Source organism: Phaenicophaeus curvirostris, chromosome 2, assembly GCF_032191515.1.
Source record: "Phaenicophaeus curvirostris isolate KB17595 chromosome 2, BPBGC_Pcur_1.0, whole genome shotgun sequence".
Taxonomy (NCBI): Eukaryota; Metazoa; Chordata; class Aves; order Cuculiformes; family Cuculidae; genus Phaenicophaeus; species Phaenicophaeus curvirostris.
In genome coordinates this window covers 14,460,435-14,473,115 of record NC_091393.1, presented here as the reverse complement: position 1 = coordinate 14,473,115, position 12,681 = coordinate 14,460,435, and the positions used below count along the sequence as shown (strand labels likewise).

Here is a 12,681-nt window from a genome sequence, read left to right as displayed (position 1 = left end):
GTAAGGCTGCTTAGTAGCTGTCAGATTCACAAGGAAAAACTGCAGATTTATATGGCTCCTCAGGAGCCAGCGGATGAGGCAGTTAGGGAGTACACAGTTGCACATGACAGGCCTGAGAATTTTTCGGTTTTGCCATAGAAGGATTTCACTTGAGTAAACATCTGACTGTAGATAATTTTAAACTAGTATTCCACACTATAGCTGCATCTCGTTAGCATCCCTAGATCGGTTGTGTCCCCCTGTTCACAACAGGCATCATCCTACTCTACTTCCTTTAAAGAGCAGTAGATCTCACTGAGTGTTACTCTCTATTTTTATACCAGTACCTTTGAAATGTGAGACAAGATTATATAAAATGTATTACCTACTTTAAAATTCTAGAAAAGTAACTTGCTCCTTTAAACTCTGTCCAGTCTTTATGAAACCTAACTCTTATGTATGAACACTTCTTTGATGTACTTTAAATGGCATGGAAACTGTAGCAGTATATAAGCAAATGTGTTAATTTGGGAAAAGGGAAAATACTGTTTTCTACTCACTTGAGGTAGCTGTCTCACACACAAAGGTGACGAGGTTATCTTGAATCTTTTCAAAGGCATCAAAGTCATCAACGATAAATACATGACGCTCGCTGGGCTTGCTGGCAATCTTGGCCAGCTCATTGTAATCTACATCAGCTACACCAACCACAAAGACACTGAAGCCTGTAAAAATCACACTTGTTACTTGCAATGTAGTAAACATATGTTAACATTTTTCAAGCAAATCTTTCTCTACCACTGATTTGTCATCCTCTACCTAGACTTTTATTTGGCCTTCTTCACGAGCATACATTCTAGACATCCTTTCACCCCATCAAAGCTCAGGAAGGATTAAACTGATTTTTGCATCTTTCTTTCAAAACTTTCTCCTCCTTCCTTCATTGATTTTTGTGGGGCATTATCCAATCTCACACAACCATGGCTACACAGTCCCCTCACTCTTTCACACAAAATATATGATCCCCTCAATTGTACAGTATCTTCAATCTGTTCTTTCTGCAAAACCACTGTGCACACTACTAGTTATCCAGTTTTCTGTCTGCTGCCATCTCCTGCATTTCACGCTTCTTAGTTCCCATTTTACTTTCTTAGGGTGGTACTCATCTCATCAGTTTTTGCTTTTCAAGATAGCAACAAGACTAAGCTAGTTGTCCAGTCTTTCTCTATAATCAACAGAAAAACATGGACAGATTCAGAATGCAATTTATCTCACCACCCTAGGATGCTACCTGCAAGACAGAAGTGTGGTCTGTGAGTGCCTATCCATTTCTTTCTTCACTAGCCATAAAAGGACCCTACATGATGACCTTAGATTAGGCATTTAGTTGTTAGATGGCTTAAGTCAAATAAGAAGAACCCAGATCCCAGAATTTAATCAAATTACAAGGTGTAAAGACATATTCTTGAACTTTGTCAGGGGGATCTTCCTCTTCAAATCCTTAAACTAGCATCTCCTTCCATCTATGTCGTTTTTGTTTCCTGCTATATTCTAGCCTTTACAGAATTCTGTCTCTGACTCCAACTCCTTTCCCTTCTCCCACCTAAGCCTCCACATAATTTCATCTCTGTTTTTTATACCAAACAAAAAAGGAAAAATAGTCACCGCACAGTTCAGCACTGTATGGTAAAAAAAATCTCCCACATAATGTAATTGACAAGAAACTACATAGAGATTGGAAGTACTAGACGAAGGCTGAAAGCAGAATTAACCTTTCTCTCAAATGCTAATGCTATCTTTATTTAAACTTTTAATTTTTCAGAAAGAAACCAGAGCTAATTATTCCTCTGTGGCCAATTAGGGTTAAGCTGAATTACTCTGTCCAGCTCTGAGCACAACATTTAAGATGCAAAGAAACCAAAGTAAGTAGAGGGAAGAGCAAAAATGATATGGGGTTTGAAACCATGATCTACAGGAAGCTGAAGAAAATGAGTTTGTTTAGCCAAGAAAAAAGATAGCAAGAGGAAATGACAACAGGCTTCAAATAAGAAGGCCCGCTACAGTGGACAGTGATCTATTGCTTTCCTGGTTAACTATGCAAATTAAAAGAAGACAATAGTTTCTTTTGCCTGAAGTAAAACTAAGGTGAAAATGTGAGGCAAAGCTTTCCAGCTATTAAGGTGGTTAAGCACTGAAGCAAATTATGTAGAGAAACCATAGAGATTTTTATGAATAGGTTAGCCAAGCACTGAATACTTCAGATCACAGATACAGAAAAGATGACCACTTGTGGTTTACATGACAGTGATTTCCATCAGGAAGTGCAACACATCCTTAATCAGAGAACATGACTGCAGGTGGTTCCTGCACTGAAATGCAAAACTGATGGTTGCAGGGACATGAATAGATTATTAGATTCACATAGGTGCTTCAGCAATAGCAGTTATTTTAACTAGCAGTTACTTTAACTTCCACTGGTTAATACTGGGTAAAACATAAAGCTCAAAAAGCTACTCCTATTACATCAAAGCACTAGAATAGAGTATACTTCACAATGATGCCTGGGGTCCACACAGCAAGGAGAAAAAGAAGTAAACCAAAAGTCATGCCCGTGAAAGAATATGCATGAGGAATTACTTGAAAGCCTTCGGAAGCCACATTCCTTCTCAGAAAGAAGGCTAGAGAAAGAAAAATTTAGACTGGTCCAGAGAGTCCAAATTCTTTGAATAGTTTTATGTTTTTCCCAGAAGCTCAGAATAGGTTTCTGAGACCATAAATGATGAGTAAAGGATTCGCAGATAACTGAAGCACCACTTATAATCCCATTGCTTAACCCATAAGGAAATGAAATGGCCAGGTACTGTGAATCGCTTACCAGAGTGCTGTATGACTGTTGCTGCTTTCCTCACCTCATCCTGAGATCGACCATCTGTGACAACAACAAGTACCTTGGGAACACCTCGCCTCATGCCACTCTCCCAAGTCAAAACCTTTTCCTTGATAAAAGTTAGGGCTTTGCCTGCAAAGTGGACAATGAACAAGGAGTCAGCCATATTATCCACAAGAGAAGAAATCTCTAAATTTGAAAGAGCAACTGCCATACAACTGAAACAGAAAAACACAAATACTTAGTTCTTCAGCCATGCAATATTAGGGTAATGAGGAAGTTTCTGAAAACGCTTCATTTTAAAGAATCACAGAATCACAGAATAACCAGGTTGGAAGAGACCCACCGGATCATCGAGTCCAACCGTTCCTATCAAACACTAAACCATATCCCTCAGCACCTCGTCCACCCGTGCCTTAAACACCTCCAGGGAAGGTGACTCAACCACCTCCCTGGGCAGCCTATTCCAGTGCCCAATGACCCTTTCTGTAAAGAATTTTTTCCTAACGTCTAGCCTAAACCTCCCCTGGCGGAGCTTGAGGCCATTCCCTCTTGTCCTGTCCCCTGTCACTTGGGAAAAGTGACAAGAAAGAAATATAATTGCTGCTCAGAAGTACCTGTCTTTGTGTTTCCTCCTCTATACTGGATATTTTGAAGAGCACCCAGGGCCTGGGCTTTGTCATCAAATGTATTCAGTTTAAATTCAGATTTTGCCTCATCACTGTACTGCACAAACGAAACCTGAAATGGAATATATCACAGTGTTCAGTCTCATACCTCCAGACCAACTCTCTCCATTGAAATATGTCTTGTGGCATATTAGTAAGGATTAAATAATTGAAAAAATCTTTTCTGTGTGTATATGCATACACATACATATTTACAAAGACAGATGTCATCACAGCAATGTACATGCAACACTTTTTTTTCTCTTTTGTCTATGAAATTTGACGTGACCCTAAATACATATGATGAAATCATTGCTGTCACTATGATGCGGTATATAGGTAGCACCTATTCTCTGCTTCTGAGCAGGTGTACAGTATCTAGAAAACTTGGCAGCAGAACATCAGTCAGTAAATTCTTTTATATACAAAATTAGGTACTCTTTTGCCTTAAATACTGGAATATAGCACTGAATGCCTATCCTGAAATCATCTTTAAATGTAAATATTAGTTATTATTGATTAGTCATTAAAGATGTATTAATTTCAGAGGACTAAATTTTCACCTTTTGATATTTTTCACTGTGCCTGCTGTGGAGTGGACCCATGTTATCTGTCTTTAGCATGGGATGAAAAGACCTCTGGAAAGGCCTCTCTTAGGGGATTCTAACTACTAACTTACTGCAGTGGGATTCTAGGCAAGTCAAACAGACAAGGCTAATGGGAAGACAGCTGGACTCTTTACATGCACTGTCATGCACAGAGTTCCCACACACTACAACTTTTGCCTTTTAGAGCAGTAACCTCTCAGGACAGACTGGATTCCCTTTGTACTTACAAAATGCACGATATATTTCATAATACATTTCATCATAACCATACAAGCACACATATATTCTTGCTTTGTACAATAATCTAATGCATAAAAAAAGACAGCATTCAGAACAAAAGGAAAAATCAGATATAACTTTAGTAATTCAGCTCCATTTTCAGTTTCCCTCCAAAAGGCACACAGTGGAAATAACAAATTTACCTGGATTCCAGCAGGATTGATCAAGTCAAAAGCTCCTACTGTATTAAAAACAAATTTCACTACTTTGTTGAAGTTATCATCACCAATACTCCAGGAAGCATCAGTCAAGAACACTATGTCTGCTTTGGCACCTCTGCATACTGAAAGACCAAGAGAAGGAACACTTAAAACACGTTATTCACAGCACTGTTAAGTAAAGAGCATTACTTCAAAATCTGAAAATTCAAGAATGACAAACATTCATCAAACTTCTATTACCACACAGTCAACTTGGCAGATGGCTTATGCTCAACACAAAATTTATTTATTAAAACTTTCAAGGAAAAGTGCAAGAAATGAGGAAAACCTCCAGAATCAAATCCAAATGTTTTAAATCACATATTTTTTCTGAGCAGCTACTATAAGTCGTCTGCTGAGAGCTGGGCTCACAGACTTGCTGCAGAACTACAGAATATCATGATTTTTTTTCCCCAAATGTATGTATCTTGCTGTCCTAATCCAGGAAATTTTTGAGTCCAGTTAAGCTCAACAGCAAATGGATGGCATTAGGAAATTGGTCTCAAATGATTTCCCTAAAGTGCTGTGCTATTTTTAAATAAATCTAAACTTATGAAAAATAGAATTAAATCCTGAAACCAGGCAGCAACTATGTAAAAATGCTGAATAAATCTACAAATAAACCTACCATCTCGAGCTGGAGGGATTGTAGGAGGTGGAGGAGGTGTAGGTGGTGGAGTTGGAGCTTCTGTAGGTTTAAGAACTAAAATAAAAAAAAAAAGTTACTCCATATAAATTATTTAATTCAAGAAAAAACTCCAGATTACGTATTATATTACCATGCAGAAGATAATTTAAAAGAGATATTGAAAGCCATTTAGGAGCAAGGCAGCTTAAACAAGACAAGTTCTACAGCCAAAACTTAAGGTTCACAGTATCTATCACCTACCTGTATGCTCTCTTATAGAGACTGGAGGCCCCTCAAGGTTAGGAGTCTGAACAAAAACAGTAGCATTGTATTCTGTGTCTGGTGAGAGGCCAGTAAAACAATGGCTTGTTTCTGATCCACGTACTGTGATTTCCTGTCCTCTGGAACCTGTCAAATCAAAGCCCAATGGAAAGAAAGTTAGAGCCCACTATTCCCTTTTAATACACGTGCATATAAGTGTAGAAATTAGAGACCTGTTGCAAGGAGGTTGGAGTAGATAGGACAGCGGTCTCATTCTTTTTTCATAAAAGCTTTTCTAGACCAAGATTATGTGGTGATTATGCATCCTGAAATATACTGGAGAGTACCTACGTTTCAGTTTAAATGTGAAGTCAAGGTAACTAGCAGATTCCCACCAATGAAAGTTAACTTAACAATAAGCAGCAGTCCCCCTTTGCAGCTTTCTCACCACTCTGAAAACAGAATACGTTCAGAGCTTTAAAGCTCAACCAGATGCAACATGGCTTCTGGTGGAAGTTGGCCATCATCCCAAATAGGTGGTGCTGTCACCAGAAAGTGCAAGAAAATAAAATTCACTTGCCATCAGCTGGGTTTAGCTTCAGTCTGTATGAAGTTGCTGACCGGTGAGCCGACCACCGGATACAGAAAGTATCCCAACCCACTTTGTAAGTTGTTAGGTCAGTGACATTCAAGTATACTGTGAATAGAGAAAGAGATAAATTCCTCTCTTGAAAATAACTTATAATGGATGTTAAATTAAACACATCTAAATAAAAATTATACTAGCAGCACTGGTTGAGAGCTCGATTTTTGTAAAATACTCCCAGAAGGAAAGAGCAGTTCTAGTCAGATCTCTTCACTTTCTATTATGCCCTAGAGATCCCAGCTTCACTATTTACAAAGGCCCAAAGCCTGATAGCTCTCCCAAATTGGATAACGGCCCATTTTATGAGTTTTCACATGAAGTAAGGCGAGTTCTTCATAAAATAACAAATTTCCAAAAATAGGAACCTGAATCACATGTGTGGCAGCATGAAAATAATGTACTGAGTCAACAAAACTCAGGATATTTGATTCATCTTAGCTAAGCTTTTAGACGTTATTTAGCTGAGGCCATGAACAAAATAACCTTCTTCCAAAGAGCTGAAGCTTCAAACACTGGACATTCCTGTGAGATAAAGGCAGAGTACCAAAAAGCCTAGATCTGCTCAGTATGGTTAGATTCTGTAGTATTCTCAAGAAAGTCAGAGATTGACTCCAACTATAGCTGGATAAAATTTTAGGAAGCAGACTAGAAATTGTAATATCATTAAATTGTTGCTTACAATTGCATTTTCACTACTGTTCCCAAGCTTAGTGCTTTTAAGATCAACATAACAGACAGATTATAAGGATTATTCCTGACAGGATAGTCACACTTTCAACAACCAGCCTTAAAAATCCTCTCTTAATCAACCTTATCTCAGATCAGCATATGTATCTAGCATGACTACAAGAAAATTAGTTTTACTTACATGTAGTGCCTTGATCTGTCAAGGGTATGCTCATTCCAGAATCATACTGGGCATAAACATTCACATCATAAGTAGTACTGGGAGAGAGATTATGCAAGGTGTAGGAAGTCACTTCTCCAACGAAGACCTCCATAGGCTCATTTGAACCTTGAAATGAAAGGAAGCATCAAGAAAGTACAGAGAGAAAGATTCATGATTAGCTGAGCTACAAAACTATTTGCCATCTTTTACATGCAAGTAATTGTTAACCCCAGTTTTTTGAAAACAAAACACATCAATTTCTTAAATTTTAGTATATTAGACTGTTGCAAACAGAATGTGCACATAGTTTTACAAGTGCTTAACTTAACTTAAAGAAAGGGATGTATATTGTTTCACTGTCATATAAATCAAAGCTTGTGAAGGACATTAGCACCTAAATACTTGTCCAATACTCATCCCACATACACCAGTTTATACCCTTAGAAGAACAAGAGGACCAGGTGTGGTCCCAGACTTTATCTAGTCACTATAGTAAATTTTAACTATAAAATTCAGTCCCCCTAATTGAATGCATGAAACACCATATTTAGTAGCTTGTGCTTCTTATAAAATATTGATAACAAGACTTAAGCTTCTATCAAAATCATTAAACAAAGAAAATAAATTAATCCTCTAACATAAATGCTTTTTAATATCTACGATTTCTACTCTGATCTTCCATTAGCCACTTACTATTCTGAAAGTGCTATACTCAGAATGATAAGGTTTTCTTACCCACAGGTTTGTATACAATTTTATAGCCAAGAACCGGGGATGGTGAAGGATCCCAGGAAACTCTGAATCGTGTATACCATTCATCAGTTATATACATATTTTGAGGAGGAAGCAGGCCAACTAAAAAGAAACAAAAAACATTCTAATTAGACTAGTGACTGTTTTTCAACATCAAATCTTGTGTGTGACTGTCAGGTAACAATCACATCAAAGACTTAATTAAAAAAAAGAAACCCTAACAGTGTTAGAGTGCTCAAGCAATACGTGTCTTAAATTTAAGAAAGAATATACAGTATTAGAACTAATTACCAGTTCTGCCATTTCCAGTCAGTTGTCCACCATCTCCATCTTCATACACAGCCACAACCGTTATCTTATATGGTGTATCTGATTGTAGCGGTTGTAGTATCACATTATTTCTTATCCCAGGAACTGTTGTCTAGGACAGAAAAGAAGAAGATGTTAACAAACTCGCAGTCCTGTACCTGATCGATAATGGCAGTAACTAGAACTAAAAATTTGCTTTGACACTTGGCACTCTTTTTTTATGTCCACTGTAGATAAAGTCACTTGGGATGTTTTAAGACTTCTAGCCTATAAACAATTATTACCATTTGTTACTTTAACTTATAAAACACTGTGGTCAGTGAAAAGGTAGGTATAATCAAAAGAAAAATTACACTGCTCAATTAAATGTCCATAAAGCACTGAAACTACAGAAAATAACTTGAGGTATCTATCTCAGAAGCACATCCCAGGCAACATTTTCCATTATTACATGATAAAAATTTCCAATTACTTGAGACATTTTTGAGATGTCCAATAATTTCTGCAAAGAAGATATGTTGAAAATTATGTGTGCCCTGATTAACAGGTCTGGTAGGGATTTTTTAACCTCTGAACATTTGACATGCCCTGCACAATAATAAATAAGCAGTAATAGCATTCAAATAGCACTCTCTGCATGTTACATTTTGACTGGTGACAGTCAGCATTAATTTTGCTATTGACCTCTACAGGATGTGAGTCTGGTCTTGCTATAAAAACTCAGAGAATTTTATAAGCTTCAGATTAACTTGTGCTATCATTAAGCTGCAGGAAATTAAACACAAACAATTATAATTCACACTGAATCTTACAAAAGAAAGTTAGATGCTGAATCAAAGTTATTATAGCTTTCTTATTAAACTCTGCCAACTCTCTACAATTCATAAAATGCAGACTTATGTTTATTTTGTATCTTGGCACACTGACTTCATAAGGAATAGAACATGAAGTAATAAATGGTTATTCACTACAGCACAATGTTTGAATCAAAGTGTCAGGAAGCAGATTCTGCTCAGTATCTTCTGATTAACATGACTCACATATTTAACATTATTTTACACATAAGTTGGTTCACTAAACTACATATATTCTGCAATTTGGGGAAGAAAAATGCCCCCAAACAATAAAACACCTTAAACACCTTTCATACAAACCGTGGCTTCTTAGCATTGACAACAATGACCAAAGAACCCATAGAGCATGCAAAGCATACTACATGTAGGATAGGTGTCTTTGTTTTTCTGTAGCCTAAAGAATCAACTGAGAACAGCTAAGTGCTTAATAAGGAATTATACAACTTACATATTCATCAATAGGGTCTCCCACAGTGGGTGAATAAATGATTCTGTACTGCTGGACTGGCCCATCAGCATGGTCCCATTGTACAGAAAGGCTGTTTGTGGTCTCATCAAACACCCTCACATTCCTTGGACCACTGCGAGGCACTAAAAAAGAGAAAATACAGAAGTTTGTATGGATCACAAATCTTCCAGTACAGTGTCAGGCTCACTGATTCAAACACTGCCCTGAAGCCAAAGCTAAGAGCCCTCCTTGAAATCATGAGTAAGTATATACAGGTAGACTTAGTCAACGATAATACAGCAGTAACTGAAGGTATTAAACAGAATTGACCTCAGAGTTGCACTGAATAGCTTACACTATTTGTGGTTATAACCAATTTAATAAATCCTTCATGCACAGATTTTGACACATATTTCATAAAGCAAGTACTCATTGCCTCTTACATGTTCTTCCCTGTGCTTGGCTTGGATTTCCTTCTCCATCTGCATACAGAGCTACAACATTTATTGAATAAGCAGTATCAGGAGTCAAGCGCTCCAGCATCACATCGCGAGTGTTGCCTGGTACCACAATCTAAAACACAAACAAAAGGCACTTACGTTAAAAAAAAACCCTTCCATTTATACCATGTCTTGTTACAATGAAAAATTTGGATGAATACAGAAAAATTGGGAACATGACCAAGCTGCACATTTTCAAAAAAAAAAAAAAAGCAAGTTTAAAAGAACCAAAGAATAATGATAAAAATTAAACTCAATTGTTCTCATTCTGCAAATGTAATTGCTAGTTTTTACAATTTAAATGAAAATATTTCAGAAAAAAAAAAAAAGAAACATTCTGGAAGAGTCATGGTTGACTGATAAAGAAAGGACATTTTCTAACAGGTACTAGTAGGCAGGTTCCTCCTTGTGTGAAATAATAAGCAGTTTCATTTTACAGATGGAAATGAGTCATCAAAAATTCTTGCACTTCCTTACATAAAAACATATTCATCTGTATGTGTATTACATGAATGTACAGTTTGAGTAACTACATTCACAGGCTTATCTTTACACCTGCACCTATTTCTAAACAAATCCAGGAACTCTTACTTCACATCTGGCAAATTTTCACCCATATCCAGACTTTAATGATCACCAAGACCTACAAAAACACTAATGATTAGCAGTAAACAGATGGTTTAGTGGTAAAAAAGACAGAAACTTGGCATCTGGTTTCATAATTAAAAATTCCCTAATAAATACTTCTTGTTTCTTTCTCTCTTCTTAGGAAAAAAACCAAAGTTTTATTTTAACTCATCCTTACCTGCAATATGATAAAGGATACTCAGTCCTCAATATTCAGTTTTAAATAAGAGAGTCTTATTTCTTTTATTTCACCAAATTAAGCACTTATTTACAATGAACTAAATTCCAGTAGACACGGTGTTTTCAGTAGGGACATTACTGGGCATACAACGGCCTGTGTTTATTATTATTGCTCTACACGTACTGAAGGAAACAATATCCTCCACACACTTTTAAGAAATAGTACAAAAACTAAATTACTTACAGATTCTGATGGCCTTGGGCCAGACAGTGGAGAGTAAGTAACTCTATATTGCTGTACTGGACCTGGAGCAGGTTCCCATCGGACATTCATGCTGTTTGGTGTGGGATTGTAAACTTGAATGTTCCGTGGTGTTCCTCTCTCCACTAGATCAAGGATAACTTAAATTAAGTTTGCTTACATACGTTCTTGTTCTACTTCAATTTACAACAGTACTCAAAGGAAGCAGAAAGCTGAATCAGTCCAAGATAAGCACAGTAATTTTGTTACCTCAAAATCTAGAAATCTAAGAATCTCAGTGATTAGGTTTTACAAATCTTCCTGCAATGCAGCAAAGTGCACATGTTTATACTGCAAATTGAAGGTATGCTCACAACACTTTGTTATGTTATCATGGATCAGACAGGTATGAAAAGTAGCCACAAACTACAAATTTTAGCACATGCTCACATTAGGAGCTCAAACTCCCTGGAAAATTTTAGGTACATGATACAGACATTATCATGGATTAACACCAGTATTTGCCATCTGTTCACCAGTATTGCTGCTGGCATGACAATTAAAATTTTGTTATCGTGTGGAAGTAAACAGTAAGTTCGCTGCACAATGCAAGAGCTGAGCTTGCCTGAGATAAGTGGACTGACAGCCTCCACCCTAATAAGCAAAGAAAAGTGTTACAGAGCTGCAACCATAACCAAGTAGGTAAACAGTTTCTTACACTTATGTTTTAGTGCTCGGGAAAATAAACTTTCACATTTGATGTAATATCAATTTCTAATGATCTGAGCACTTATACCAAAAATCCTAACATTTTCTTGGAAAGGACTATTTTACTTACAAGTTCTTCCAGTGTCAGAGGTACGTCCACCATCCCCCTCTGGGAAAACTGGAACCACAGTTACTGTGTAAGGTGTGTTGGGTTCGAGACTCCTCAGGATGACGTAGTTTGTGTTTCCTGGTACTGTGGTCTACAAATTTAAGAAGAGAGGTAGAAGCATGTCATTTACACAAATATGAAAAATGTTTGAGCTTTTTTGTACCTCCCTTACTCCTCCTCCATGTCTCATTTCCAGACTGAATGTGATAAGAAATTTTAGTGAAGCTTGAAGTAACAAGGTTCTTGGTATCTTCTGGAATCATCTTTCAAGAAGGTTTTCTCTTGGACTCAACAAAAATGCTTGTTAAATCCTATGTTCTCCTATACAATCCCTTACAGTTATCTTCATCTTTGGATCCAGATCCTGTCCTACTAATAGCAGCAGCAGAAACTGCAGTAACTGCTATTTAACAGCTCAAAAGCATTAACAGGTCACTTTCTAAATAAAAAAATAAACATTGCATAACACTACAGCATGCTATTGACAAAAAAACCAAAGAGCAGCTCTAGTTAGAAAGCAAAATTACACAGCATTCAAGAATATTTATCATCAGTAGCTCTCCAGATGTTATTGAAACAGTGGCAATTCATGCACTCCTCATGTCACAGGCACATCAGATTTAACAGATGTGGAAAAAGAAAGACAAGTGGGTAAAATAATATTTTCCCAGCCTGCAACAAGTGTTTCTATTTTCAAGGTTATTTTAGCTCTTTAGAAATTAAGCCATTTTAGGAGATTAGAATAAGTCACATATGTGGATTTTTCTGCTTTCACAAATATGATCCCATCTGACTGCCCACAGTCACATGATGTCTTAGCAGTAAAAATGGGAAGAAATGAGGTCTG

General features: G+C 37.0%; 1 protein-coding gene across 6 annotated transcripts in view; it reads right to left on the bottom strand.

The window, feature by feature from the left end:
• Window positions 1–12,681, bottom strand: part of COL12A1 (collagen type XII alpha 1 chain) — a 100,634-nt gene that overhangs the window by 32,667 nt on the left and 55,286 nt on the right. For all 6 annotated transcript variants that reach the window (XM_069851338.1, XM_069851335.1, XM_069851336.1 and 3 more), the window contains 14 exons: window positions 11,796–11,925; window positions 10,961–11,103; window positions 9,853–9,982; window positions 9,410–9,552; window positions 8,090–8,219; window positions 7,781–7,900; window positions 7,025–7,171; window positions 6,091–6,207; window positions 5,511–5,657; window positions 5,250–5,324; window positions 4,565–4,704; window positions 3,484–3,607; window positions 2,855–2,998; window positions 540–704 (listed from right to left, as the gene is read on the bottom strand). In XM_069851338.1, the coding sequence (XP_069707439.1) occupies window positions 540–704; window positions 2,855–2,998; window positions 3,484–3,607; window positions 4,565–4,704; window positions 5,250–5,324; window positions 5,511–5,657; window positions 6,091–6,207; window positions 7,025–7,171; window positions 7,781–7,900; window positions 8,090–8,219; window positions 9,410–9,552; window positions 9,853–9,982; window positions 10,961–11,103; window positions 11,796–11,925 (1,855 nt within the window). The remainder of the gene's footprint in view (window positions 1–539; window positions 705–2,854; window positions 2,999–3,483; window positions 3,608–4,564; window positions 4,705–5,249; window positions 5,325–5,510; window positions 5,658–6,090; window positions 6,208–7,024; window positions 7,172–7,780; window positions 7,901–8,089; window positions 8,220–9,409; window positions 9,553–9,852; window positions 9,983–10,960; window positions 11,104–11,795; window positions 11,926–12,681) is intronic.